At 40.2% G+C, this 24,015-nt stretch overlaps 1 protein-coding gene across 1 annotated transcript in view; it reads left to right on the top strand.

The window, feature by feature from the left end:
* Positions 1-3,214: 3,214 nt before the first annotated feature.
* The window catches only part of LOC122787231 (cAMP-specific 3',5'-cyclic phosphodiesterase 4D-like), a 1,697,022-nt gene continuing 1,676,221 nt past the window's right edge, over positions 3,215-24,015 (top strand). Inside the window, exon 1 of the mRNA XM_044053831.1 lies at positions 3,215-3,879. Within this exon, the coding sequence (XP_043909766.1) occupies positions 3,731-3,879 (149 nt within the window). The 5' untranslated portion in view covers positions 3,215-3,730. The remainder of the gene's footprint in view (positions 3,880-24,015) is intronic.

The following is a 24,015-nucleotide window of genomic DNA, read 5'->3' as shown; positions in this document are numbered from 1 at the left end:
ATGTGTGTGAATGAAAGGGAGGATAGAGGAATGGTGAGGATGAAGGGAGTAGAGTTGGCAAAGGTGGATGAGTTTAAATACTTGGGATCAACAGTTCAGAGTAATGGTGAGTGTGGAAGAGAGGTGAAGAAGAGAGTACAGGCAGGGTGGAGTGGGTGGAGAAGAGTGTCAGGAGTGATTTGTGACAGACTAGTACCAGTAAGAGTGAAAGGGAAGGTCTACAAGAGGGTAGTGAGACCAGCTATGTTATATGGGTTGGAGACAGTGGCACTGACAAAAAGGCAGGAGTCAGAGCTGGATGTGGCAGAGTTAAAGATGTTAAGATTTGCACTGGGTGTGACGAGAGTAAACAGGATTAGGAATAAGTATATTAGAGGGTCAGCCCAGGTTGGACAGTTTGGAGACAAAGCCAGAGAGGCGAGATTGCATTGGTTTGGATATGTGCTGATGAGGGATGCTGGGTATATTGGGAAAAGGATGCTGAGGATGAAGCTGCCAGGTAAGAGGAAAAGAGGAAGGCTTAAGATAAGGTTTATGGATGTGGTTAGAGAGGACATGCGGGTGGTTGGTGTGACAGAGCAAGATGCAGAGGATAGGAAGAAATGGAAGCAGGTGATCCACTGTGGCAATCCCTAACCGGGATAACCTAGCCGAAATAAGAAGAAGAAGAAGATAACAGCTCAAAAAATTATTTTCTTAGTTACACCAATTTGCACTCCAAGTATTTCTGCAAGAAAGTTTAGTGTCACTTTCTTACTTAACCAATTCTCTGGCATCCTGCAAGAATCTAGGGCTCAAGAGAAGTATAATTTTCTGGGGCTTTTCTTAGATAAACATTAGTATTTATAGTTCTTAGATTTTCCTAGAAGCTCTACTGATGTCATTGTTTCAATAGAAAGCCTTTTATGTCCAGCCTAATTTTAGGAAACAAGTGCTTGGCACTCGTTTACCACTTTGTGTTATTATCTTCTGTTACTCACCCACCACTGTCATTTAATTGAAGAAAATGGGAAGATTCTGTGTGGTAAAGTGTTCTTGTTTATGCTGTTGCATTAGTATGGCACAGTGACATGTTATGCAATACAGAGAAAGAAATAGTGATTTATATAAGTTGTGTTGTACTGTACTCTATTGTATATAATCTTTGCTAAAACCTCATTGCAGATTGTATTCTAAAACCCCATACCACACAACATAAATGAGGCACTAAGGTTTATTCTTTTGGTAGAAGTGACTAGGAAACAGAAATGTGCTTTATGCAGAAAATGGTACCGTCAAATGTCAGAAGTAGGCTAGAGCACCATATATGCTATTTGGGAAACAAAGGTGTGCTTCTCGAGTCAGCATAGCATATGCTGGAGCAAAAAAATGTATGTCCTGTGCCATAGGCAGTTCTGTATAACCAAATCTGCATCGCACTTTTCACTCTGAGCTAGAGAATGGGAAACCCTGTCAAGAGGAAGGAAACTGGGACTGGGGGGAGCAGAGGATGATGTCTCTCAATTTGTACTGCCTGTTCTGTTTTATTTTTTTTCTGAGCCCTGGTGGATTCAATAACTCTACATCACAGCAATACAACTGATGGCATTATGCATTTTTTCAGGTGTTGGTAGTTAATGATATCTTCTGGCTAAGTGCTGATATGTATGTTGATTGTCAGACCTGCAGGGCTGCACATTTAACATGCCAGAGCAAAACATATCATTCATTGATGCAGAAGAGAAGAAAGCTCTATGGAAACAAACAAACAGAAGAAGCATTGCTGTGTTTTGTCACTCATGCCACCGCAAAGCTAGTTGTTGCTGATTCACATTAGGCTTTAGGATATTTTGTTTTCTTAAGGGTTGTGAATAATATTACACAAGCTAAGTACACCTTGAAGATGGAAAGGAGGAGTATGTATTATCTTCTAACAGTGCTTAATTATTTTGCATCTGTTGGGCAAAAGTAAGATCTTGAACTTTGTATTAAATTTTCATACATCCTTTTGATATTCCATTAATGTTACAAGCTGTGTCAGGTATTTATTGCCCTATGGCAGTCGTTCTAATCACTAACCCTTTACTATTCACACCGTTGAAAACAATGTAGTGAATACAAGACATCAGCACCATTACTTAAACTGACCAGAGTTAGAATATTTGTTATTGTAATCCGGTGTCCTGGTATGGATATACAGTCACACTTACTTTACCTTAGATGACTGTACTATTTTGTGGTGGCTATTTTCCATTTGCACAGTGCATGGATTTCAACAGCAATCATGTTAAAGTTAACCTAGTCTGAGCATGGGCACTGCTGTTTGCATGCTGGTGATGTTTTCAGACATCCTTCACTACATGCAAATAATCATTCTGCTGCTGTTTGGCACTTATATTACTTTAGCTGTAGCTTTGGCTATATATTGCTGCAAATAATAGTCTGATATTATGTCAGCTTGCTTTTGCATAGTTTTAATTTTGGCACTGAATCCATTTGAAAGAGGATATGACTCAAAAAGGTCTTCCAGATAGCTTAAATAAATAAACAGTATAGTTCCATATAAGATTTATTGACTCAAAGGTATGTTGGACTTTTCATTAAACTTTTGTTTTAGATGTACAGGAAGGCAGTGTAGCTTGCTGTAGGTCACAAATGGAATCAGTGGTGGTGATGAGATCTGAACCTACAGTGTTTGGTTTGCTGTTCTTTGGTTCATGCACCAACAAGCTCTGCTTTTCATCACATTGTTTTGGCAGCTAGCCTTTTCTTTTTCTTTTCGCAGGGTGTGTAGGAAGTGAGTTGTAACTGCTGCTAAGAAAAGGAAAAGGATATTTTATCTGCTACTTGTGGTGTGCTGTTGGGGGTGGAGATGGGTAAACTACTTTCAGGGTCAGGGTTCATGTCAGTGCTTGTTCTGTGACTTTATTCAGACTTGTCACAACCACGTCATTCACCTGGCAGCAGCAATTCCTGAAACTTTATAGGAAAATTCTAACAGAAAAGTTTATAGGCAGAAGAAATAATAGAAGACAGACAGGCAGCTAATCCTTAGGTATTAATATTTTGTGAAACTCGTGTCTAAAGATTGTGCTTACTGTACTGCTTTAGATTTTTTTTTATCTGAAAATATTGTTTCTTAGCAGCAAGGTTTTGACAGTTTGTTTATTAGCAGAATTTCAAGAATAACTTGTTAATGATATCCAGAAGTCTTTTGCTGTCGCCATTTATGGAAAAGAAATAATCTACTAGCAAAACGATTGTTTAAACCACATACTATACATTCCTTCTCTGGCTTTGGCTGTTGTAAAACGAACAAGGAGAAACACTGTGAAGCCTTCAGCTGCTCCAGCCTCCCTGTACTTCGTAAACAAACACACACATGTACACAGTGGTGTAGTCATTCACGCTCATAAATGCATTTCAGAAGCATGAGAGATGCCCTGATCGTAGGCAGATTGAGGAGTAGCTCAGTTGCCTAAAGATATAAACAAATGACTCCTGCAGATAATATGCTGTTACAACTTGAAACAGTCCAAGCTTCCTGTTGGCACCCACCCCCCACCCTGAACACGAGACACAAGATGACTGGGCTGTTTAACTCTGCATTTACAGAAGTACTGCCTTTGTATTTTTGATCAGCATTCTTAACAAGGTCCCTTTACCCCTAGAAAAGGGGAAGAAAACAAAGCAGGATTAATTTCCACATTGTTTGATACAGTTGCTGGAGGTAATTGTTTTTCAACTCGGGATGCTGAAGCCAGCAGGAAGTTCACCACTGGCATCTCCTAAAGAATCTCCTCGGAATTCTCCCCGTAACTCTCCACTTCTCTTTCGGAAACTGCTAATGAACAGGAGTATTCGTGTACAGAGAAGGTTCACCCTAGCACATACTCCATGGTAAGACAACATAGCAACTTCTTTACTACTTATTCTTTCATTTTCTGCACTTAAAGGGCGGACAGTTTAGTTTTCTTGGGGGGGGGGGGGTCTTGTACAGTGTACCAGTACTGCTTGTTGACTGTCTTACATGCCCTTTAAAGACTTATAGGGTGAATTAAAAGTCATTCTCCCTTCTTTGAAGCCCCTACATGATACTTAATACTTCTTTGTACTTGTTAGTTATTAATGTCACACACAGGATCCAACTGAATACCTGAAGATGGAACACATGGAAAAGCTCTCATGTTGACAGTGTAGTCATGGCTTAGTTCCAGTACAGTGCGCAGGGAGTTTGTGTTTCTGTGTCGGGGGGGGGGTGGTAGGGAGAGCTGAAGGCATTTCATGTGCTGTATTTCTATTTTCATTTTAACTGTATTTCTATTTTATATTAAAATCTTTCATTTAGAGGCAGAACTTGCATGGTAAACCTAACTTCTAATATAATATGGAGATTTTTTTTTTTTTGGGGGGGGGGGCACTTACTTTCAGTTTCACAGCTGGACATCACTGAATATGCATCCATGCATCATATGTCATCTTTGCAGGTATTTGTGCTACAGTCTTTATTCAGATAGAGAACTACAGTTTTAGGCATGATATCCCCTGTAAGATACTTTGCCAAGGCAGCTGTTGTGTGTGTGTGTGTGTGTGTGTGTGTGTGTGTGTGTGTGTGTGTGTGTGTGTGTGTGTGTGTGTGTGTGTGTGTATGTGTGTGTGTGTGTTGCACTAATTAGGGAATAGATGCTGTAAGTAATAAGTATGAGTTGAATGGGCTGTTAGCTGCACAGTTATAACCACATGTCCATGTGTATTTGTACATTTGTCTTGGAAAGGCAAGCACAGATAAAACAGATTTTGCAACATTTAACTTGGGACTTGTGGTAGTTTTGTTAATTAAGGTCAGACAGACTTGTTAAAATACATTTGTATTATTGTTGCAGTTGTGTTGATAGTGTTTCTTATGGCCAAATGTTTTTTATCAGACCACATTCTGTGCTCTTGCACTGTGCATGATTAGAGAGGCACATAATTCTGACAGTCCCTGTATTCCTGCAGTTTTCTGGATTGAAACATTATGTTGCTAAGTGTGGTCGATAAAGGTGAAGAGAGTGTGAGAGAGTTGAAGCTGAACTGTAAAATAATGACATTCTGTAGCACAGGTTCATTGTTTGTCCACCATATATTTAGTTATTGAACTATACACTGCTACGTAAACTCAAACTAAACTGAAATTAGAAACAAAAAAATGTTAACTGTATCTGCTAGGTGTTTATTAGGGGCACTAGTGTTGGAAAAGTCTCCATATATGTGTTATAAGTGGCCCTACAATGTGTAACAGCAGCACATACTATGCAGTGGGATAAGTCTCATGTGATGTTCTTATTAGCTGTGTATCATGCCTTTTAGAATCTGGGTTTGTAGGTCATTCCTCTGTAGGGACATTTGTCTGGGGTCACATGGCTGAAATGGTTAGTCATCATCTGCAGTGACAATGTCAGTGACATATTCACTGTGAGCACAGAGAAGCATGCAGCATGGTGCGCACAGATGCAGTAACGAAGAGTATGAATGCATGAGATGCGGACAATGTCTGTGCTTCTCAAGATGCTAAGGACAGCAGGCAGTTTTAGAGGTACCAGCAGCAAAATGCTTAGTGGACATGTCAGTGGCAGAGAAAATGTTGTGTGCAGTAGGTAATGTCTTTTAATAATTTGGCAGGGGAAGCTGTGTATAGTACATGAACGAAAAAAAGGAAAAGGCACTCAAAATAAACCAAGGAACAATTGTTGTAAGTGCCAAAACTGCTAGAAGAAACGAACGAGGATAATTTTCAATGTAGATTTATTCCAAAAATGTAAATATTCACATAAAATACTCTGTACCAGTGCAGCAAACAACAAACACATGAACACCTTTACACAACATGCGTTTTCGTCTCAGTTTCCGAACTGAGACGAAAACGCATGTTGTGTAAAGGTGTTTGTGTGTTTGTTGCTTGCTGCACTGGTACGGAGTATTTTATGTGAATATTTACATTTTTGGAATAAATCTACTTTGAAAATTATCCTCGTTCGTTTCTTCTAGCAGTTTTGGCACTTACAACAATCGTTTCTGTGTATAGTACATGCTTATGGAGCTACAACTTGCAGAAGTATGCAGTAGCATGGAGGAAATGTTGTATATTGCTTTAGTCACACTTAAGTTTCAGTCTGTGTTTAAGTGATGCTCCATACTCCCAGTGCTGTCCTAAGTAGTAGTAACAGGCATTCCTTTGAGCAGGGATTCTCTGTGGGTGTCTATCAGATTTTATTTTTGCTGGATCATGGTAAGAAAGACAATGAGATGTACACCTTCAGCCACTGGCTGCACACTGCATTTCTGTGGCATCTAAATGTCACAGAGCATCCTGCTGTAGGTGCCTGCCATTCTGCTTACTTCTCTAGGGTCCTGAGGGACCATGGACATGGAGTTATTTTCTTATAATTGGTTATGCCAACTGTAGACATATCAAGCTTTTCACTTCTGATAAGTCAGGAATGCTAGCAAGTATTTACAAATCTTTCTCTTTCTTTAGCCTCTGCCTAGTGCACAGTCTGATACTATAAACTGGTGCAGTTTAGGTCTTATGACACTGCAGCTTACTTAGATGGAACTATAAATGTGTCTTGTATCTTTAGTCATTGTGGGCACTCCCAGAGTGTTGAATGTCTGCGTAATAACTTATTTTATTTTTCATGGATTAGTTTGACATGCTTATCTCTATGACACACTTTGTTATATTACCTTTTCCTGCTATTGGATTGCATTTATCAATATTAGGTGAAAATTAGTATATTTTAGGGTCATACATGCATTGCAGTCACAGTAAGTGAACAGGGCAGAGCTAGAGGGGACAGAAGAAGGTGGGGGAGTAGAGAGAGAAATAGAAAGCTGCATGTCATTTGAATAGCATCATTATATTGCTGTTATAGTCTATGTGTCTGCCTTCATAAAACATTCTTAATAATATATGTATGTCAGGGCAAGCAAGTAGAGATATTTCTCAGTGTTAGGATGCTGGTATGGTGGTTATTGCTGTTGTCTCCCAGCACCAGGGCCTAGATTTGATCCTGGTATCCGAGTGCCATTTGGCTTGAGTCTGCATGTATGCTTTCTCATGTATTTTCTGTAGGCACTTTTATTTCCTCCAGTGTTCCAAAGACTGATGCTTACTGGCTAACTTAATTAACTACTTTGATAAGTTGTCTGTAGGTTTACATTGGGAAGCTTTTGTTCTCCACTGTTATCACGCATCAGTAGGATTAACCCAGTTAACAAAATGAAGTAAAATAAATAAAAGATAAATTAGCTGTAGTCTGGTCTTCTGTGCAACAAAAACCAAAGGATGGAAAGATACTGGTGAACATTTTGGAAGGTGATTAAGCTTCTCTGTAAAATGGCTTGGATAAATCTGTGAAACAGATGTGGCATATATCTGGAGAGCTGTATATGTGCATGGCATTGTTGGGAAAGGATTTTATGTATGCAACTTGGCTGGAGAAGGCAGCCAATGCATGCAACATGGCTGGAGAACAGCTTCATATAGATGTGGTATGAGTCGGGTGGAGTGTGGATGGTTGTTGTAGAGCCGAGGAAAGGCATGGCATGGTATGGGTGGAGTATGGATGATTATGGGATACCTGGGGTAGAGCTGCAGAATGGTATGGTGTGGATAAGATGGATGATTGTGGTATGGCTGAAGAGAGGTGAAGATGGACATGCTATAGGTTTAATATGGATGACTGTGGCATTGGTGGTGGGAGAATGCAAATGTTCATAGTTTGGTTGTGATGTGGTATAGTTAATTGTGGGTGACTTGGGAAGAGATGCAGCTAGAGATGATATGGGTGTGGATGACTGTGGCATGTCTGAGGGAGAGCTGTAAAAGAATGTGTAATAGATGGGGTGGTGTATGGGCGATGTGGAATGGATTGGCATGTTTTGAGGGGTAGTAGACGTATGATGGCCTAATAATGTCTACATTTCTGGTGCAGTCTATAAAGTTTTACCTCAGTGATCTGTTGTTAGTCCACTCTTTTCTCTCTTCATAAATGATCTTCCCTGGGATTGACCTCACAGTAAGTGTACCTTATACTTGGACAATATTATCCTCACAAGAGTCAATCACAATCCATCTCTTCTCAAACACAAACTTCAGAACAACTTTGCATCTATTTGGCATTGGCTTTGTAGCAATAAATAAACTGTCAGTACTCAAAAGAGCTCTGTCATGTTATTTGGTACACAACAAAAATTACAATCCACTCAAATTATTATATCACTATTAATAATTGCTCTGGTGCATGACTTCCACATGTCAAAGATTCAAAATACCTACACCTTCTATTTGAACAAAATCTCACTTCTCGTAAACGCACGGAGAATCTAACACACAAATTAGTATAACAACTCAAAATTTCATACAAAATCTCTAATTTGCTTAACATTGAAGGCAGATGATATGTACTCATAAATGTACTAATTCCCATATTAAGGTATGTTCTACCCATCAGTGTTGGATTAAGTGCACCTTATTAAACTGGGGATTTTCAGTCTGTATGCCCCACATACACTCAGGCCTTCTAGGGGACCACACATAAATGTATATACTGTTCTAAATTCAACTCTTCATTATTTAAAATTATGTAAGACCATTTGAACTGCTGTCATTATAATACAGGAAGTGTCAGTACCATCACTTACAGCAACTTGTCTATATACACTTTAAAAGACAGATTGTGATAAATAGTAAAGTATTCAAATTTTCTTTGCACAAATACACACTACTCCTGCAAAGCCTAATTAACTTGATCATGACAGTAGGGTTAGGCATCAGTTATAGCTCTGTTGTTGACTGTGTTCACCTGTGTTGTCCCATTTTGATAAAAATAAATAATTACAAACACAATAATTCATATATTTCAAATGTGTATCATGTAAAGGCACAGTAGCCTTAAGTATCCCAACTTTTTTCACACAAATACATGCTAGTTCTGTAAGCTCAACTATATAAATAGAGTCTCCACTCCAAGCCAGCAATTATAGCTACTTTGCTCTGTGCACATCTCATCTGATTGAGACAAAAAGTAATACCACTCAACCTCTTAACCTAAGAATAAAGATCAAATTAAAATATAATGGGGGACAAATCACCAAAATCAGGGACAGATTTTAAAATTTCTAGAATATTATCATCAGCATGCATTTTCTGAAACATATAAAGTATGAAACTGAAATCTGTTCATAAATTCATGACTGCAATCCTCAAGGATTTTCTAGAAAACTACAATTTTGTTTTTGAGGAGCAGACAAAAATATGACTTCTGCAAAGTCAGAGAGTTGAGAGCTACATAATTTCAACATTGTTTCAGACTGTAGCCAGAAGTATTCCAACTTATTTCTCATAAATGTGCAGTAGTTTTCAAAGCTAGGGAGTTAGCCAAGCAAAAGACGAGAGGAAGCTTTAATCCAAAAACATCTACATTCTCACTTAGGTGCTGCCATTTTATTCTGTGCATGTCATATGACTAGAATAAAAAAGGAAAGACAGAAAGAAGAAAAAGAAAAAAATGCCTCTCAGCCTCTTAGCACAAAAATCAGGGACATCTGAAAGCCACCTAATTTCACCTTTGTTTGATACAAATTAGTAGACACAGGCAGAGCCACATCTAGAACTAAGTGGCCTAAGGCCCATTGGCTGGGGGAGGTGGGGGCACTGGCCATGGGATGCCATGTTGACTTTTTAATGAAGTAATTAAAAACAATTGCCTTAATATGGTGCCTTTTTTTAAGAAGACACACACACACACTCACACACTCTGTTTACATGCAAGTGTGTACATGCGCCTTTAACACAAAGCAGTCATGCCAATGTGGATGTACATTCCTGTTTTGTTCCACGTGGATGGAATATAAACACATTCTGCACAGAATGTAAACTAATTGCTACTGCTGTTTCATTTAACATTTGCCTTGGCTCACGTTCTGTTGAGTTGCAGACTTGCTTTGTCGCTGCTGCCGTTCCTTCAGTAAATTGAGTTTGTAAATGTAACTGTCTGCTGCCATTCTGTTAGTAATTTGCTGTGTGTGTGTGTGAGTGTGTGTGTGTGTGTGTGTGTGTGTGTGTGTGTGTGTGTGTGTGTGTGTGTGTGTGTGTGTGTGTGTGTGTGTGTGTAAGAGATACCTCTCAACCTCTTAACTCAAGAAATCTGGTCAAAGCCTAAAATAATTGGGGGTACAAAGGTCCAAAAATCGTGACTGATTTTAGGTATTGCTCTTATAAACTTCTAAAGTTATTAGAATAACAGGATGTGTGTTATCATGCATTTTCTGAAGGATATGAAATCTGAAATTCAAATGGATGTCATTATTTAGTGACTTCCATCCTTGGTGATTTGCCAGAAAACCACAAATTTTACAAGGAACAGCCAAAAATGTGAGGCAAAAATCTGGACATTCTGCAAATATTTAGGCAGTTGAGAGGGAGGTGTGTGTGTGTGTGTGTGTGTGTGTGTGTGTGTGTGTGTGTGTGTGTGTGTGTGTGTGTGTGTGTGTGTGTGTGTGTGTGTGTGAGTGTATAAAAAGCCTTAGTTAATGATGGCAGGTTAGTCAGTTAACAATTTTGAGTGTCCGTGTATTTTCATGGAATTGTGAGTTTCAGTACATTTTGAAGGGAAGAGTTTACTTTTGCTCATGCTAAGCCTGCTTTCAATGTGCAGATGTTTTGTGTAACAAATGGAAGTCAGTGTTTTGTGCTATAGAACTTGAAAACAGTGTTAGTACCACAACAGGTAGCAATATTTGCCTTTGGTGCAGAAGTCTGTGAGATCTGGTCCCACACCATGTACATGGATTGTTGATACTGCAGTGCACTTTAAGGGGGGATGGTGGTGCTGCTCTCCTGAGTGTGTCCTCCTTTGGATGAGTTACCTAGCGACTTCTTATCAGCTTGCCATCCATTCCCTTTTGCAATATTAGCAGCTTACCAACTTTTTTTTAATGTAACATGGACAATTCATCCTTCAAGGGCAGTAGGGAGTGAACTTGTAGATGAAACACAAAAATGTAAAGTTGTTTGCCAGTAGCAACCTCTAAATTAGTTACAGATCTCTTTAATATGGAATTATTCAGATGACTTTTACATCTGCAGAGATTGTGCATATTGACTGATATTAGTGGATTCTAATGGCAGAAGTTTGAGTGGCCCATTATGGTTGAAATGTTTTGAAATGAGTAGTTTTATCATTATTGTTTCATAAATTCTTTGTCATTGATTAATGGAAAAATGTTCAAAACTACAAATTTAAAACACACTCTACCAAGTGTTGCTGTATTATACAAGGAATATAATTTACTACAATCAGGAAGGCTAATCAAAGATCATGCGCCTTAATGTATGGTCTTAAAAATGTATGCAAGGAGTCTATAATTCGAAAACATCCTAAAGGGAAACTTTATCTGCCACTGGCCGGATGCATTTTCTTTGATTGTTGGTTTCAACGGGGTTGCAGTTAATGTGAATTTCAAAGGCAGAGAAGTTTGCTGATCATGTTATGTCTGTTTTCATTGTGAGACTATATTGTTTGTTTAGCAAATGATTATCAGTACCATACCTCTGAATCTCTTAGAGCAAGAAATCTGGACAAAGCCATACGTAATGGGGGGGCCAAAGGCTGAAAAATTGGGACAATTTTTAAATATTGCCCTTACTAACTTAGAAAGTTGATAGAATAACAGGTCCCAAATTAGCATCAATTTTTTGAAGGGTATGAAACCTGACACTCTGAAATACACGTTTTAAATTAAATCCAAGTATCTGTAATCATTGTAGAAATAAAGAAGGAAATGGTATGCACACTGACAGTGTTTATGGTAAATAGAGAGAAATAGCCAATTCATAGGACACTGGAATGGCTGTGGGGGGGGTGTGGGGGGGGGATCCATTACCCACCTAGGTACCCATTTGGCCATGATCCAGCTCTGGACTCAAATATTCCAACTTAGTTTACTCAAATGTACATTACACTAGTCCTGCAAAACCATTTAACTTAGAAATCACTTTTATCCACAAACAGCCCCACTTTGTCAAGTCACCAGTTGTATCCATTTTGTTTTGCTATGTACACATCATAGGTTCATAGGTGTGTACTAGGCTAATGGCCCTGGAGCCTTTACAAGCCTAGCCCATAAGATTACCCCGGCATCGTGCCACCCAACCTTTGTTTCTAGTGCCTCTGTCTAGTAAAGCCACTGGAGTGATCCCCGGGGTGAATTTTCTATTTCCCATCATCTCATCAAGATTTCTCTTGAAGAGGGGCAGTGAGGTGCTCTGCGTGACATGCATGGGAAGTCTGTTCCATAGCATGGGCAGTCCCTGGGTTATGAACCTGTCCCTCCAGCACGTTCTGTTGATTGTGGTAGAGGTTGAGGTCTCTGGAGCATGTGGTGTGGAGGGATTGGAATTTCTTTAGATGTAGCATTTCTAACAGAGCTGGGTCAGATATGGCTTTTTAAGTCAAGCAGAGATTGCCTCTAAGTAGGCAATATGAGACAGAAAAGAGTTGGAGTTTTTTGAGTCTGTCCATATAGGACAAGTGTTTAAGGCCTTGGATCCTCTTTGTGAGGTACTTTTGCAGCCTCTCCAGTTGTTGCAGGTGTCTAGTGAGGTACATGCCATATGGGGCATTGTACTTGAAGACTGGCTTAAAGAGGGAAAAGTAGAGGGAGATAATGACCTCCTTCTTCCTGGATGCAAAACCCTTAGTAATGAGATGTGCCACATAAAAGGACTTTCTGACCACAGTGGCAGTGTGGTGGTCAAAAGATAGGTTGCTGTCAACCTGTGTTCCCAGATCTCTTATAATGCCTTCTTTGTTCAGTGGACTACCATTAATGTGGTAGTTCATGGGAACTGGGTTTTTCCCAAAGGGGATGACGACACATTTTTTGGCATTGAGTTAAGGCCATGTTTCTGACACAGTCTGTCTCAGTGAGGCCTTCCTGTAGGATGTCAACATCACTTGGGGAGTTAATAATAGCTCCCAACTTGCAATAATCTGTGAACTTTGTCAGCCAGAGTCCCTTCATGCTGGACTGAACTTCTGAGAAGTAGATATCAAACAGAAGAGGACCCAGGACCGATCCCTGTGGGATTCCACTTGTGACTTGTTGGCAGTCTGACTTGGAGTCATCTACTTTCACACTGTGTTTTCTATCTGTCAGCCAGTTTGCAACCCACCTAGTGATATAGGGGTTGATGCCTAGCTTAGTGAGTTTCTCTATGATTCCTGAGTGGTGAATGGTATCAAAGGCCTTGGCCAGATCAAGGTAGGCTGTATGAACCACCTTGCCTTCATCCACAGCTCTGGTGACTGACTCAAAGAAGTCGATCAAGTTGAGCAGGCATGATTTACCCTTCACAAAACCAAACTGTGTGGGATCCAGAGTTTGGAGATTCTCTATATCCTTGTTTATTAGGTCCATGATGATGCGTTCCATAGCTTTGCATATCAGACTTGTCAGGCTAATGGGGTAATAGTTTCCAGGGTCTGTAGTCTCTCCTCCTTTGTGGAGTGGGATGACTGTAACAGTGCACCATTCAGTAGGGACAAAGCCTGAGGTGAGGCTGTGATTGAACAGGGCACACAGGTGAGGTGCCAGTTCACTCTGTAGTTCATGTAGAACACAGCCAGGAGTATTGTCAGGTACCATAGAAGCTGTATTCTTGGCCTTGGACAGTGCTGTTTTAACCAGTGCAGCAGTAATACTGGGTGCCTGGCAATCTACTGGTATTGTGATTGGTCCTTTGTGGGGGAGAGGGGTAAAGTTGGCACTGAATCTGTTGGCCAGTATATTAGTAATATCTGTTGGCTCAGTATAGGAGGTACCATTGTGCAGTAGCTCAGAGCAAATCTGAGTATTGCCGTGGAGGTTCTTTACATAACTATAGAAGGCCTTGTGATGACCGTACCCTGGCCCAGCAATCAAGGAGCCTCAGTCCTCACCGCTAACACCAGGGAGGTCATCTCCTAGAAGAGAAAAGGATAACTAATATACACAGTAAAGTACAATTTCCCTTAAATGCACACAGAGATCACAGTCAGTCTGGGGATGGTTGCTCCCTTGCTCACCAGGTCCCCAGTAAGACTCCCTACTGGCACAGCTATAGGGTCCAGGTCTCAGCCTAACTGGGCAAGCTAAAACCTCCAGTACCCTCTCTGTCCAACCAGTGCTTCATGCCCCTGCCAAGTAGCCGACACAACACACACACACTTTGAGATAAGTATTATATACAACTTCACAGACACTCCTGGGAAAGGCTGACACAGATTCTCCAGCTGTGCCCCTTTACCCAGACTATACAGTAGTAATTACTGCCACCACCCAGTTAATAATATCAGCTACTAAAAGGCCCTTAAAAGGGTGTCCAATTATTACTGAGCAATATTAATATCCACTGGTAGTATGACTAACAGTCAAGGCTTACTTTAGAGTGGCCTATTACAATAACCTCTATAAATATGCAATGTACTCTAGAACTTATCTCTACACAAAGCAGCCACAGGTGGAAGGTTTTAAAAAATATTTAATAATAAATAATTAAAACACAAGACAAAACTACTACACCACAGAGATATCTAAGAGTTCACAGATCACACAGAAACTTAAAATAATACAGTAGGACAGGTCTGATTTCAAAGAAAAAATATCTAATTAATCTTTACTAGCTTTAACTATTCCTACAAGAAATCACAGTGCTAAAACTTACATGTGAGCATAAGGCAGAGTGCTGATAAGGTAGATGTCCAAAGTCAAAATGCTTTAAGTCTCTTGTCAGAAATAGTATTTAAACATTACTAACAGACATGTTTGTTGGGTCCCTCCCCAAATTACATCATTTTTGACACTTAGGTTTCCCCAGGCAAACAAACTGCATTATTTAGCAATCTAACACCTGCACAGAAACTTACAACAATAGAAGACATTTCACATGTATATTCTAACAGAAACTAGAGCAATAAAGCACATTCCACATCTAAATTCTGTTCTTAAACTTTAGCCTTAAAACAATGGGCATGAAACCTTCATCCAGCCGCACTGGAGCCGAATTGTAAAACATTAAAGAGATTCATAAGATCTTTTCAACTTAAAAAGACACATTTGAAATACTTGGCTTGGTTTTCCTTACAGCAGATGGCAATGTTGCAACAATCGTGAAGTTCACATTTTACAGTATTTTCTTACATTTAAAAGCACAAGCCTGTATTTTACATTTATTTATACAGTTGATAGAATTATGTATCAAATTCTATGTGACTAGGCTGGCAGCCTTCACCCATCTCTCCCCAATCATCACAGGCCTTGTGGTTGTCTTTACTATCTGCTGCAATTCTGTTTTCATAGCTAGCTTTAGAAGATTTGATGAGGCATCTCAGCTTTTCGTTGAGGCTGATAAGGGAGTTTTTCCAGTCTTGGGACTTCACCTTATTTTGCATCAGTTTCCTCCTTCTGTTGTAGTGTTTGTTTATGGCAAGGGACTACCAGATTGGCTTCCTTTTTTTGGAGGAGAGCGTCTTGGTTCTATTTGGTATGGCGAGATCCATGCATTTGTATTTGTACAGTGCATTGGTGTATGATTTGGCAGTCATGCAGCTATTCTCCATTTGCATGGGTGCCATGAAGTTAGCTACATTTGTTCTTAGGAGCCCAAAGTTAGCTTTGGAGAAGTTTTTCATGGTGGTTACCTTTGAGGGGGGGGTGGGGGGGATGTGGATTTCCAAGGTGATTAGTTTATAGTCGGATCTATCCAGGGAGAAGTTGACTATTGGTGTAGATCAATGGTCGCCCATGTTAGTAATGACCAGGTCAAGGATGTTGCTACCTCTTGTGGGGGTAAGAACGAGCTGGTCCAGGGCATTGGAATTAATGATTTCCAGGAAACGTTGGGCAAGTGTATTGGTACATGAGTAGTTTTCTCAGTCAACCAGTATGAGTGTGTTAGGTTGGACCCTAATATTCTCCAAGGTGCTTAGGAACGTGGAGTGATTGTCTTGGGACATGGTTGGGGACCTATAACAGGCTACAACCGGAATCACTGTCTTACCCAATGTTAGCTGCACCTGAAGTATCTCTGAGGTATTATGTTGGGCTACCAGTCTGGAGGTGTGCACATCCTTTATGAATATGGAAACACCACCACCTTTGGAACTTCAGTCCAAGTTCCGGGGCCGAAAGGTGTGGAATGAGTTATAGCCTGGTAGTGCAGGGGTGCTTTCTGCTGCCTTGAACCAGGTCTCTGTTACAGCACAAATGTTGATGTTCTCCATTTTAAGGAATGCTTCGAGCAAGTGCATTTTGAGATTTAGACTTCTAGCATTGAGCAGCATGACCCTCAGACTGCATTTGTTTGTAGCTGTTACAGTGGTAATTTGGTCTTTGGGACACTGCCTAAAAAGGCACTTTAGGGGTGGCAAGAGCCTTGGCCAGTATCGGGAAGCCCAGGGGAGACAGATGCAGGCCATCTCTGGCAAAGCTTTGAGGTCTGTTAGTCATGTCATCCCAGGCAGACAGATACTGGATCCCTTTGAATGACACCAGAAATTTAGCCAATTATTGAAATCAATCATTTTCTGCTTGTACTGTGGTATCATTCTGGGTGATGGCAGGATGCTGCTCAGGGCTAGGGTTGTACCCGCCTGGGCTACATAATCCGAGAGCCCCTCCATGTCTCTTTTCATGTAGTCCAGGGAGGTACTTCTCAGGTCATTCACACCCACATGTACAATGACAGAGTCATATTTGTACCTGTTGTCAAGGGACCTGAGTGCATGCATTGTATGGTGGATCCTGGCACCTGACAGGCAGCTGACTGTTACTTTCTCCTTATTCAACCTAGGGAGTGGGACATCAGTGTCCCTCACTATCGAGTCACCTATGACTAGTGTGCTGTACGTGTTGTTTTGCCTTAGGGGCTTTGGTTGAGTGGCACACTGTTTAGGAAAGTTATGTGACTCATGATTAGTGTTGTGTTGTAGTGGTCAAGTGCATTTCTGCCTTGGAGGTCTCTGCTGTTTGGGTAGATTTTTATTGAGAGCCTCCACGAAGGTTGGTGTGAGGTTTGTATTTTTATGTGAATGCAGTACCAGTGTGTGTTCTGGAGGGCTGTATGTTCCATGTGGTGTAGTGCAAGTGTTGACCTTCTCCTCTTGACCAGCTATTCCAATCTTGGCTGGAGAGTGTGTGGCTTCCACTTTGGATATACAAGTGCATCTCTCACAAGTCTAAGTGTTGGGAGGTAAGAGTAGAGGGTTGTTGGTGTACATGAGGCAGTTGCTACATTGTCTCAGGATGCCCAAGTTCACCAGGTTAACATATTTGTCTGCCTGGGATGACACGGTCGACAGACCACGATGCTTTTCCAGAGATGGCCTGCACCTGTCACCCCTGGGATTCTGGATAGTGGCTAAGATTCTTGCTGCCCCTATAGTGCCGTTTTTAGGCAAGGTTCAAATGACAAATTCACCACTGTAACAGGAACAAACAACCAAAAACTGAGGGTGATGCTACTCAATGCTAGAAGTCTAAATCTCAAAATGCACTCACTCGAGACACTCCTGAAAATGGAAAACATCGATATCTGCACAGTGACTGAGACCTGGTTCAAGGCTCCAGAGAGCACCCCTGTGCTACCAGGCTATAACTCATACCACACTTTTCGGCCATGTAACCTGGACCAGAACACCAAAGGTGGAGGTGTGACCATATTCATTAAGGATATCCACACCTCCAGGCTAGTTGCTCAGCATAATGCATCTGAGGTTATCCAAGTGCAACTAACTCTGGGCAAATCTGCAATCCAAATTGTAGCTTGCTACAGATCCCCCACCATGCCTTAGGATTCCCACTCCTCTTTTCTTGATGTACTGGAAAATATTAGGGTTCAACCAAACACCCTAATAATGGGCGATTTCAACTACCCCACCATTAACTGGGAAAACTTATCATGTACCAACTCCTTCACTCAACGCTTTCTGGAATTCATAAACTCCAATGCCCTGGATCAACTTATCCAGACCCCCACCAGGGGCAACAATATCCTAGACCTAGTCATTACCAACATGAGTGACCGGTGTTCCACACCTGAAGTCAATGCCTCATTGGTCCGATCCAACCATAAGCTAATCACCCTAGATATCCACATCCTGCCCCCCATTAAGGAAACCATGGTAAAAAATTTCTCCAAAGCCAACTTCATGCTTCTTAAGACATAAGTGGTGAACTTAATGACACCCATGCAGATGGACAATACAGTTACGACTACTGAATCCTACACAATTGCACTTTATAAGCACTTACATGAGTGCATGGATCATGCTATCCCAAACAGAACCAAGACGCTATCCTCCAAAAAAAGGAAGCCAGTCTGGTGGTCCCCTGCCATAAACAAACTCTACAACAGAAGGAAGAAACTGTTGCAAAAGAGAGTAAAATCCCATGAGTGGAGGAGCTTCCTGGTCAGCCACAGTAAGAAGCTGCAATCCCTGATAAAATCCACCAAAGCTAGTTACGAAAATAAAATCGCCATTGATTCTAAAGGCAACCACAAAGCATTCTATAGCTATGTCAAGAATCTCAATGGCAACACTCAGATCTGCTCTTAGTTACAGCACAATGACACTAAATATAATGACCCAACTGATAATGCCAACATCCTGGCAGATAGGTTCACTGCTAGCTTTACCCCCCTCTCACCCCTTAAAGGGCCCATCTCTATACCGGAAGAATGCAAAGTTCCTGTAATCACAGCTGCACAGGTGAAAAACACACTCTCCAAAGCCAAGAACACAGCATCCTTGGGACCAGACAACATCCCAGGCTGCGTTCCACATGAACTACAGAACGAATTAGCACCCCACCTAAGTACCATGTTCAATCATAGCCTCACCTCAGGATTTGTGCCTGCTGAATGGTGCACATCGACGGTTATCCCACTCCACAAGGAGGGAGCCACCACGGACCCCAGGAACTACCGCCCCATTAGCCTGACGAGCTGGTCTGCAAGGCCATGGAATGTATCATCATGGAACTTATAAACAAAGACATTGGTAATCTCCAAACTCTGGACCCCACCCAGTTCGGGTTTGTAAAAGGCAGATCATGTCTCGTAAACCTGATAGACTTCTTTGAAGCAGTCACCAAAGCCGTAGACAAGGGTAAGGTGGTTCTCACAGCCTATCTAGATCTTGCCAAGGCTTTCAACACCATCCCCCACTCTGGAATTATAGATAAACTCACTAAACTAGGTATAAATCCCTATGTCACAATATGGGTTGCCAACTGGCTCACTGACAGAGCCCACACTGTGAAAGTAGCAGGCTCCAAATCCGACTTCAGACCAGTGACAAGTGGAGTACCTCAGGGTTCAGTCCTCGGTCCTCTCCTGTTTGGTATCTACTTCTCTGAAGTACAGGCTAAGACAGAAGTTCTTTGGCTAACGAAGTTCACAGATGACAAACTAGGAGCCATAATCGAAACTCCTAATGATGTGGACATCCTACAAAAGGGCCTCACTGTGACAGATGCCTGGTGTCAGAGCCATGGCCTCAAGCTCAGTGCCAAAAAGTGCATTGTCATCCCCTTTGGTAAAAACTCTGTACCCATGAACTACAACATAGGCGGTAGTATACTTAACACCGAAAGTGTGATAAGAGACCTTGGGACACAGGTGGATAGTAGTCTCTCCTTTGATAATCACATTGCCACAGTAGTCAGGAAATCCTTCTATGAGGCACACCTCATCACAAAAGGTTTCTCATCCAGAAAAAAAGAGGTCATTGTTCCCCTCTACTCATCACTCATTAGATCCATTATAGAGTACAATGTCCCTTTTGGTATGTACCTCACAAAACATCTACAACAATTGGAAAGGCTGCAGAAATACCTTACAAAGAGGATTACTGGCCTCAAAAAGATGCCCTACGCAGACCGTCTCAAAAAACTCCAGCTTTACTCCATCGCATATCGCCTACTCAGAGTTGAAACATACAAAGCAATGTCAAACCCAGAGCTGTTGGACATGCTCCACTTAAAGAAATCCTAATCACTTTGAGCTACATGCTCTAGGGACCTAAACCTTGTCACCACAATAAACAGAACATGCCGGAGGGATAGATTCCTGTCCCACAGACTTCCCATACTCTGGAATAAACTACCTATCTATATCAAACAAAGCTCCTCATTAGCACTCTTCAAAAAAAATCTTGATGATTGGATGAGAAATAGGAAATTCACCCTGGGGATCACTTCTGTGGCTCTGCTCGACAGAGGCACAGGAAAATAATTTTCTTGGGTGGCAAAAGCCAGGGTACCTTTTTGGCTGGGTTTGTATAGGCCCTAGGGCCGATAGCCTAGTACCTACCTATGAACCTATGAAATCACAGGGAACTGACCTTTAGACATGCCTGGAGGGCTGGGCATTAATAATAAGTACTGGAGCTGTTTCCTTGTAGAACGTTTAGTGCTGGTAGCAATTTTGTGTGCTACAATAATTGCTACAAAAAGTCTGGTATGGTAAAGTGCTAGACTAATAAGCTAGTAAAAGTGCAGGAGAGGAGAGAACTAGCAGATTTAAGGGAAGAATTGAAGAGCAGACTTTGGCACCTCTCAGAAAATTACAAACAGTCCTGGATACAGCAAATCTGTATCTGGACTAGACTAGTTAAAGGAAAGGCGGGAAACAAGCACAATGCGGGCTTGACTGTAAAAAATACTCCATCTTTTAGTGCAAGAATTATGGATAAAGCCAACAATGATAAATTACAAAACAGGAGCAGAAATCTTGATATTTATATATTTAAACAGTTGCTAGAATTACAAGTTTTGCATTAGAATGCATTCCATCGCTCACTCCCTATATCATGTTAACAAAAGGGAGTGCTTATTGTTTTTTCTCTTACCCACATATTTCAACCTTCTAGCCATAATATATGGCATACTGCCTCTCATAATGTGGCATATATGGGCATAATATGAAACACTTACCAAGCACTTCAATAAACCCACAGCATAATTAAAATTTCATATGCTTACCAAAAGTTATTTTGATGAAGTAATATGATTCTGTATCATTTAGCATCATAACTCTCATCAGCTTTTCTCAGGAAGTATGGGCAAAGGAAAATCAAGGTAGTTTGAAAATATTACTGTTAATTCACTTAAAAAGTTAACAGAACAACAGGTGTTGCAACACCATGCCTTTAACGAACAACAAAAAGAAATAAACTCAATGTCTGGCATTACTGATTGACTATAACTTTTGGTGAGTTGCCTGAAAACTCAAACATTTTGCAAGGACAAAGCAAAAATATGAGGGAAAATCAGGGATAATTGAGAAATTTACCATTTACAGTAGTTTAAAAAATATTAGCGACAATGGTTGTGTTACAGACCCTTTTCAATGTGCAATAATGTGAAACATTTTCAGCCCAAAAATGAGGAAAGCTCCTTATACAGTTTGAGGTGTATATGCTTACCTATCAAGCATGCACAAGTGACGTAGTCCAGTTGTCAGCAGCTAAGCCATAATTTTACAAGGAATGCTCAACAGGGGATGTTTTTCAAAACTAGGAACAACTTAACAATGTCCCTGCCACAACTACTTCACACTCCTGACCCAGATTGCATTTCCTGAGCATCAGAGAGCCAAGGGCTCATACTGCATATGCACAAGTTTTTTTAGCCATCTGAGTATTTTGCTTACTGTTGATGTACCTCCTTCCCCCTCCCCTGAAGTCATGGACCTTTTATGTAAGTATAACTCGGAATTCTTTTTTCATTTTATTTTTATCTTTCTCATTCTGTTATATACCACTGCAAACCGAATATCTTCTGAGATCACTGGAAGTAGTTCTTTTCTATGTCTGTTGATTTGCTTTTATGTACTTCATCTCATTTCATTTCAACTAAATCCTTCATATCCACTCAGATTGCTAAAAGTAGTCCTCTTGTACATCTGATGACTTTGCTTTTATTTACTTCTTCTCAGTTAAATTGCATGTATCGTTTATTTGATTATCAGACATGTTTACATTTTCCTTTCTTCTTTATATGCATTTGACATATTTATAACACAAAATACTTTGTATTTATTCTGTTTTTTAAATGCATGTTTTTGTTCATACTTTGTAGTTGCCTGTTTTCCCTAGGTAATGGCTGAAAAGGATTTTCAGGCCAGCCCACCTACCTAATTAAATGTAAATTAAATAAGTGATGGACCTGAATGTATATGACTTTCAAGGACGGAGAGCTGTGAATGTATGTGACATTGCTAAGGGAGTTGTAGATGGTGGTATAATTCCAGATGGTCGGGTTGGTTGTAGCATTAAGGGGTTAGACTGTTAATTTATATGATGTGTCACGGATTACTGAAAGTCAGTGGGAGAATAGCTGGTGGGAAATCTCTATATGATGGAAAATAAAAGCAAAGTGAAATATATAAAAATGTCTGTTAGTGCTTTCATCTTAACTGGTCTTCATTAGGTAATTTGACTGTACTTAGAATGTTTACTTATCTTAACTACTTACTACTTATTATTTTATGTATATTTGTATTTGTTTACCAGGGATGTTTCACTAATCAATAGTGATCTTTGTAGGCACAGCCCAAGTGAAAGTATTCTGGTGTACTTGAGTAGACCGAAATTCTATTAAGTCGAATTTTACTTAACCGAGACAACAATACCAAAAACTTAGTTCAACGAATGTTCACATCACCGGAATTTTAATCTGGGAAAGGAGGAAAATGGCCAACATAAAAAGCAAACACACTGAAGCATGACAAACCCACCCAAGAATGATGCCCCCCCCCCACATCCCCCCAACTAAATATACCAACTTTAAGATCACACTATAGTGGGGAAAAAGGCAAATTCTCATCTCGGTTAAGTAAAATTCGATTTAATGGAATTTCGGTCTACTCAAGTTGGCAAATACAGATTCAGCAAGAAGTCAGTTTAAAAAAGTGCATATCTCTGTCTCTCTCTATATATATATATATATTATATATATATATTTATGTATATATATTTATATATATATATATAAATATATACGTTTTGTGTGTGTGTGTGTGTGTGTATGTATATATATATATATATATATATATATATATATATATATATATATATATATATCTGGGTCTAGGACACATGCTTGACTAGCATATGTCTGAATCACAAAACATCGAACACACATACATGAAAGCGCTTAACATCGAAAAGCGCTTCCATGTATGTGTAGTTCAAAACAAAAATCTACATTTCTGCAGGGGGACTTTGCCCCCCTGCACCCCCCACACACCCCCTACTTTGTTATTCTCACTCCGAGATCACACTACAGTGGGGGAAAAGGGAATTTTCCCTTACCCGCACTGTAGTCCGATCTACAAAACAGGCACACATACATGGAAGCACTTGTTGATGTTAAGCGCTTTTGTGTATATGTGTTCGATGTTTTATGATTCGGACACATGCTAGTCGAGCATGTGTCCGGATCCGATCTATATATATATATATATATATATATATATATATATATATATATATATATGCTGCGGCTCAGCTAGAGCGTCTTCTGTGTGGAGACATGCATGAATGGGCATAGCTTCGTGGCTGTGCATCAGGGCCGGCAACTCGGCACGTAAACATCTACTGCCAATCATTAGTGAACCGGAGTTCCGCTGTGGTGACCCCTAACCGGGAAAAGCCAAAAGACACAACAACATGTATATATCTATATATATATATATATATATATATATATATATATATATTTATTTATTTATTTATTTATATATGCACACATAAACAAGTAAAACTTATATAGATATACATAGATAAACACAGAATCAACAAAGTGAAAATTCAAATGAAATATATTAAATTTATAGTGACTCTCATACACCTGTGGATCAGAAGATTCCAGGTTGTTCAGCTCTTAGCTGGCTTGCCATTGTAAGGATTGAATGAACTGTATGAAACTCATAGATAAATGTAATAA

Source organism: Protopterus annectens, chromosome 13.part0 (genome assembly GCF_019279795.1).
Source record: "Protopterus annectens isolate FY-2018-M chromosome 13.part0, PAN1.0, whole genome shotgun sequence".
NCBI classification, from domain to species: Eukaryota; Metazoa; Chordata; order Ceratodontiformes; family Protopteridae; genus Protopterus; species Protopterus annectens.
The sequence above is the reverse complement of the archived record's forward strand: the minus strand, read 5'-3'. Positions and strand labels throughout refer to the sequence as shown.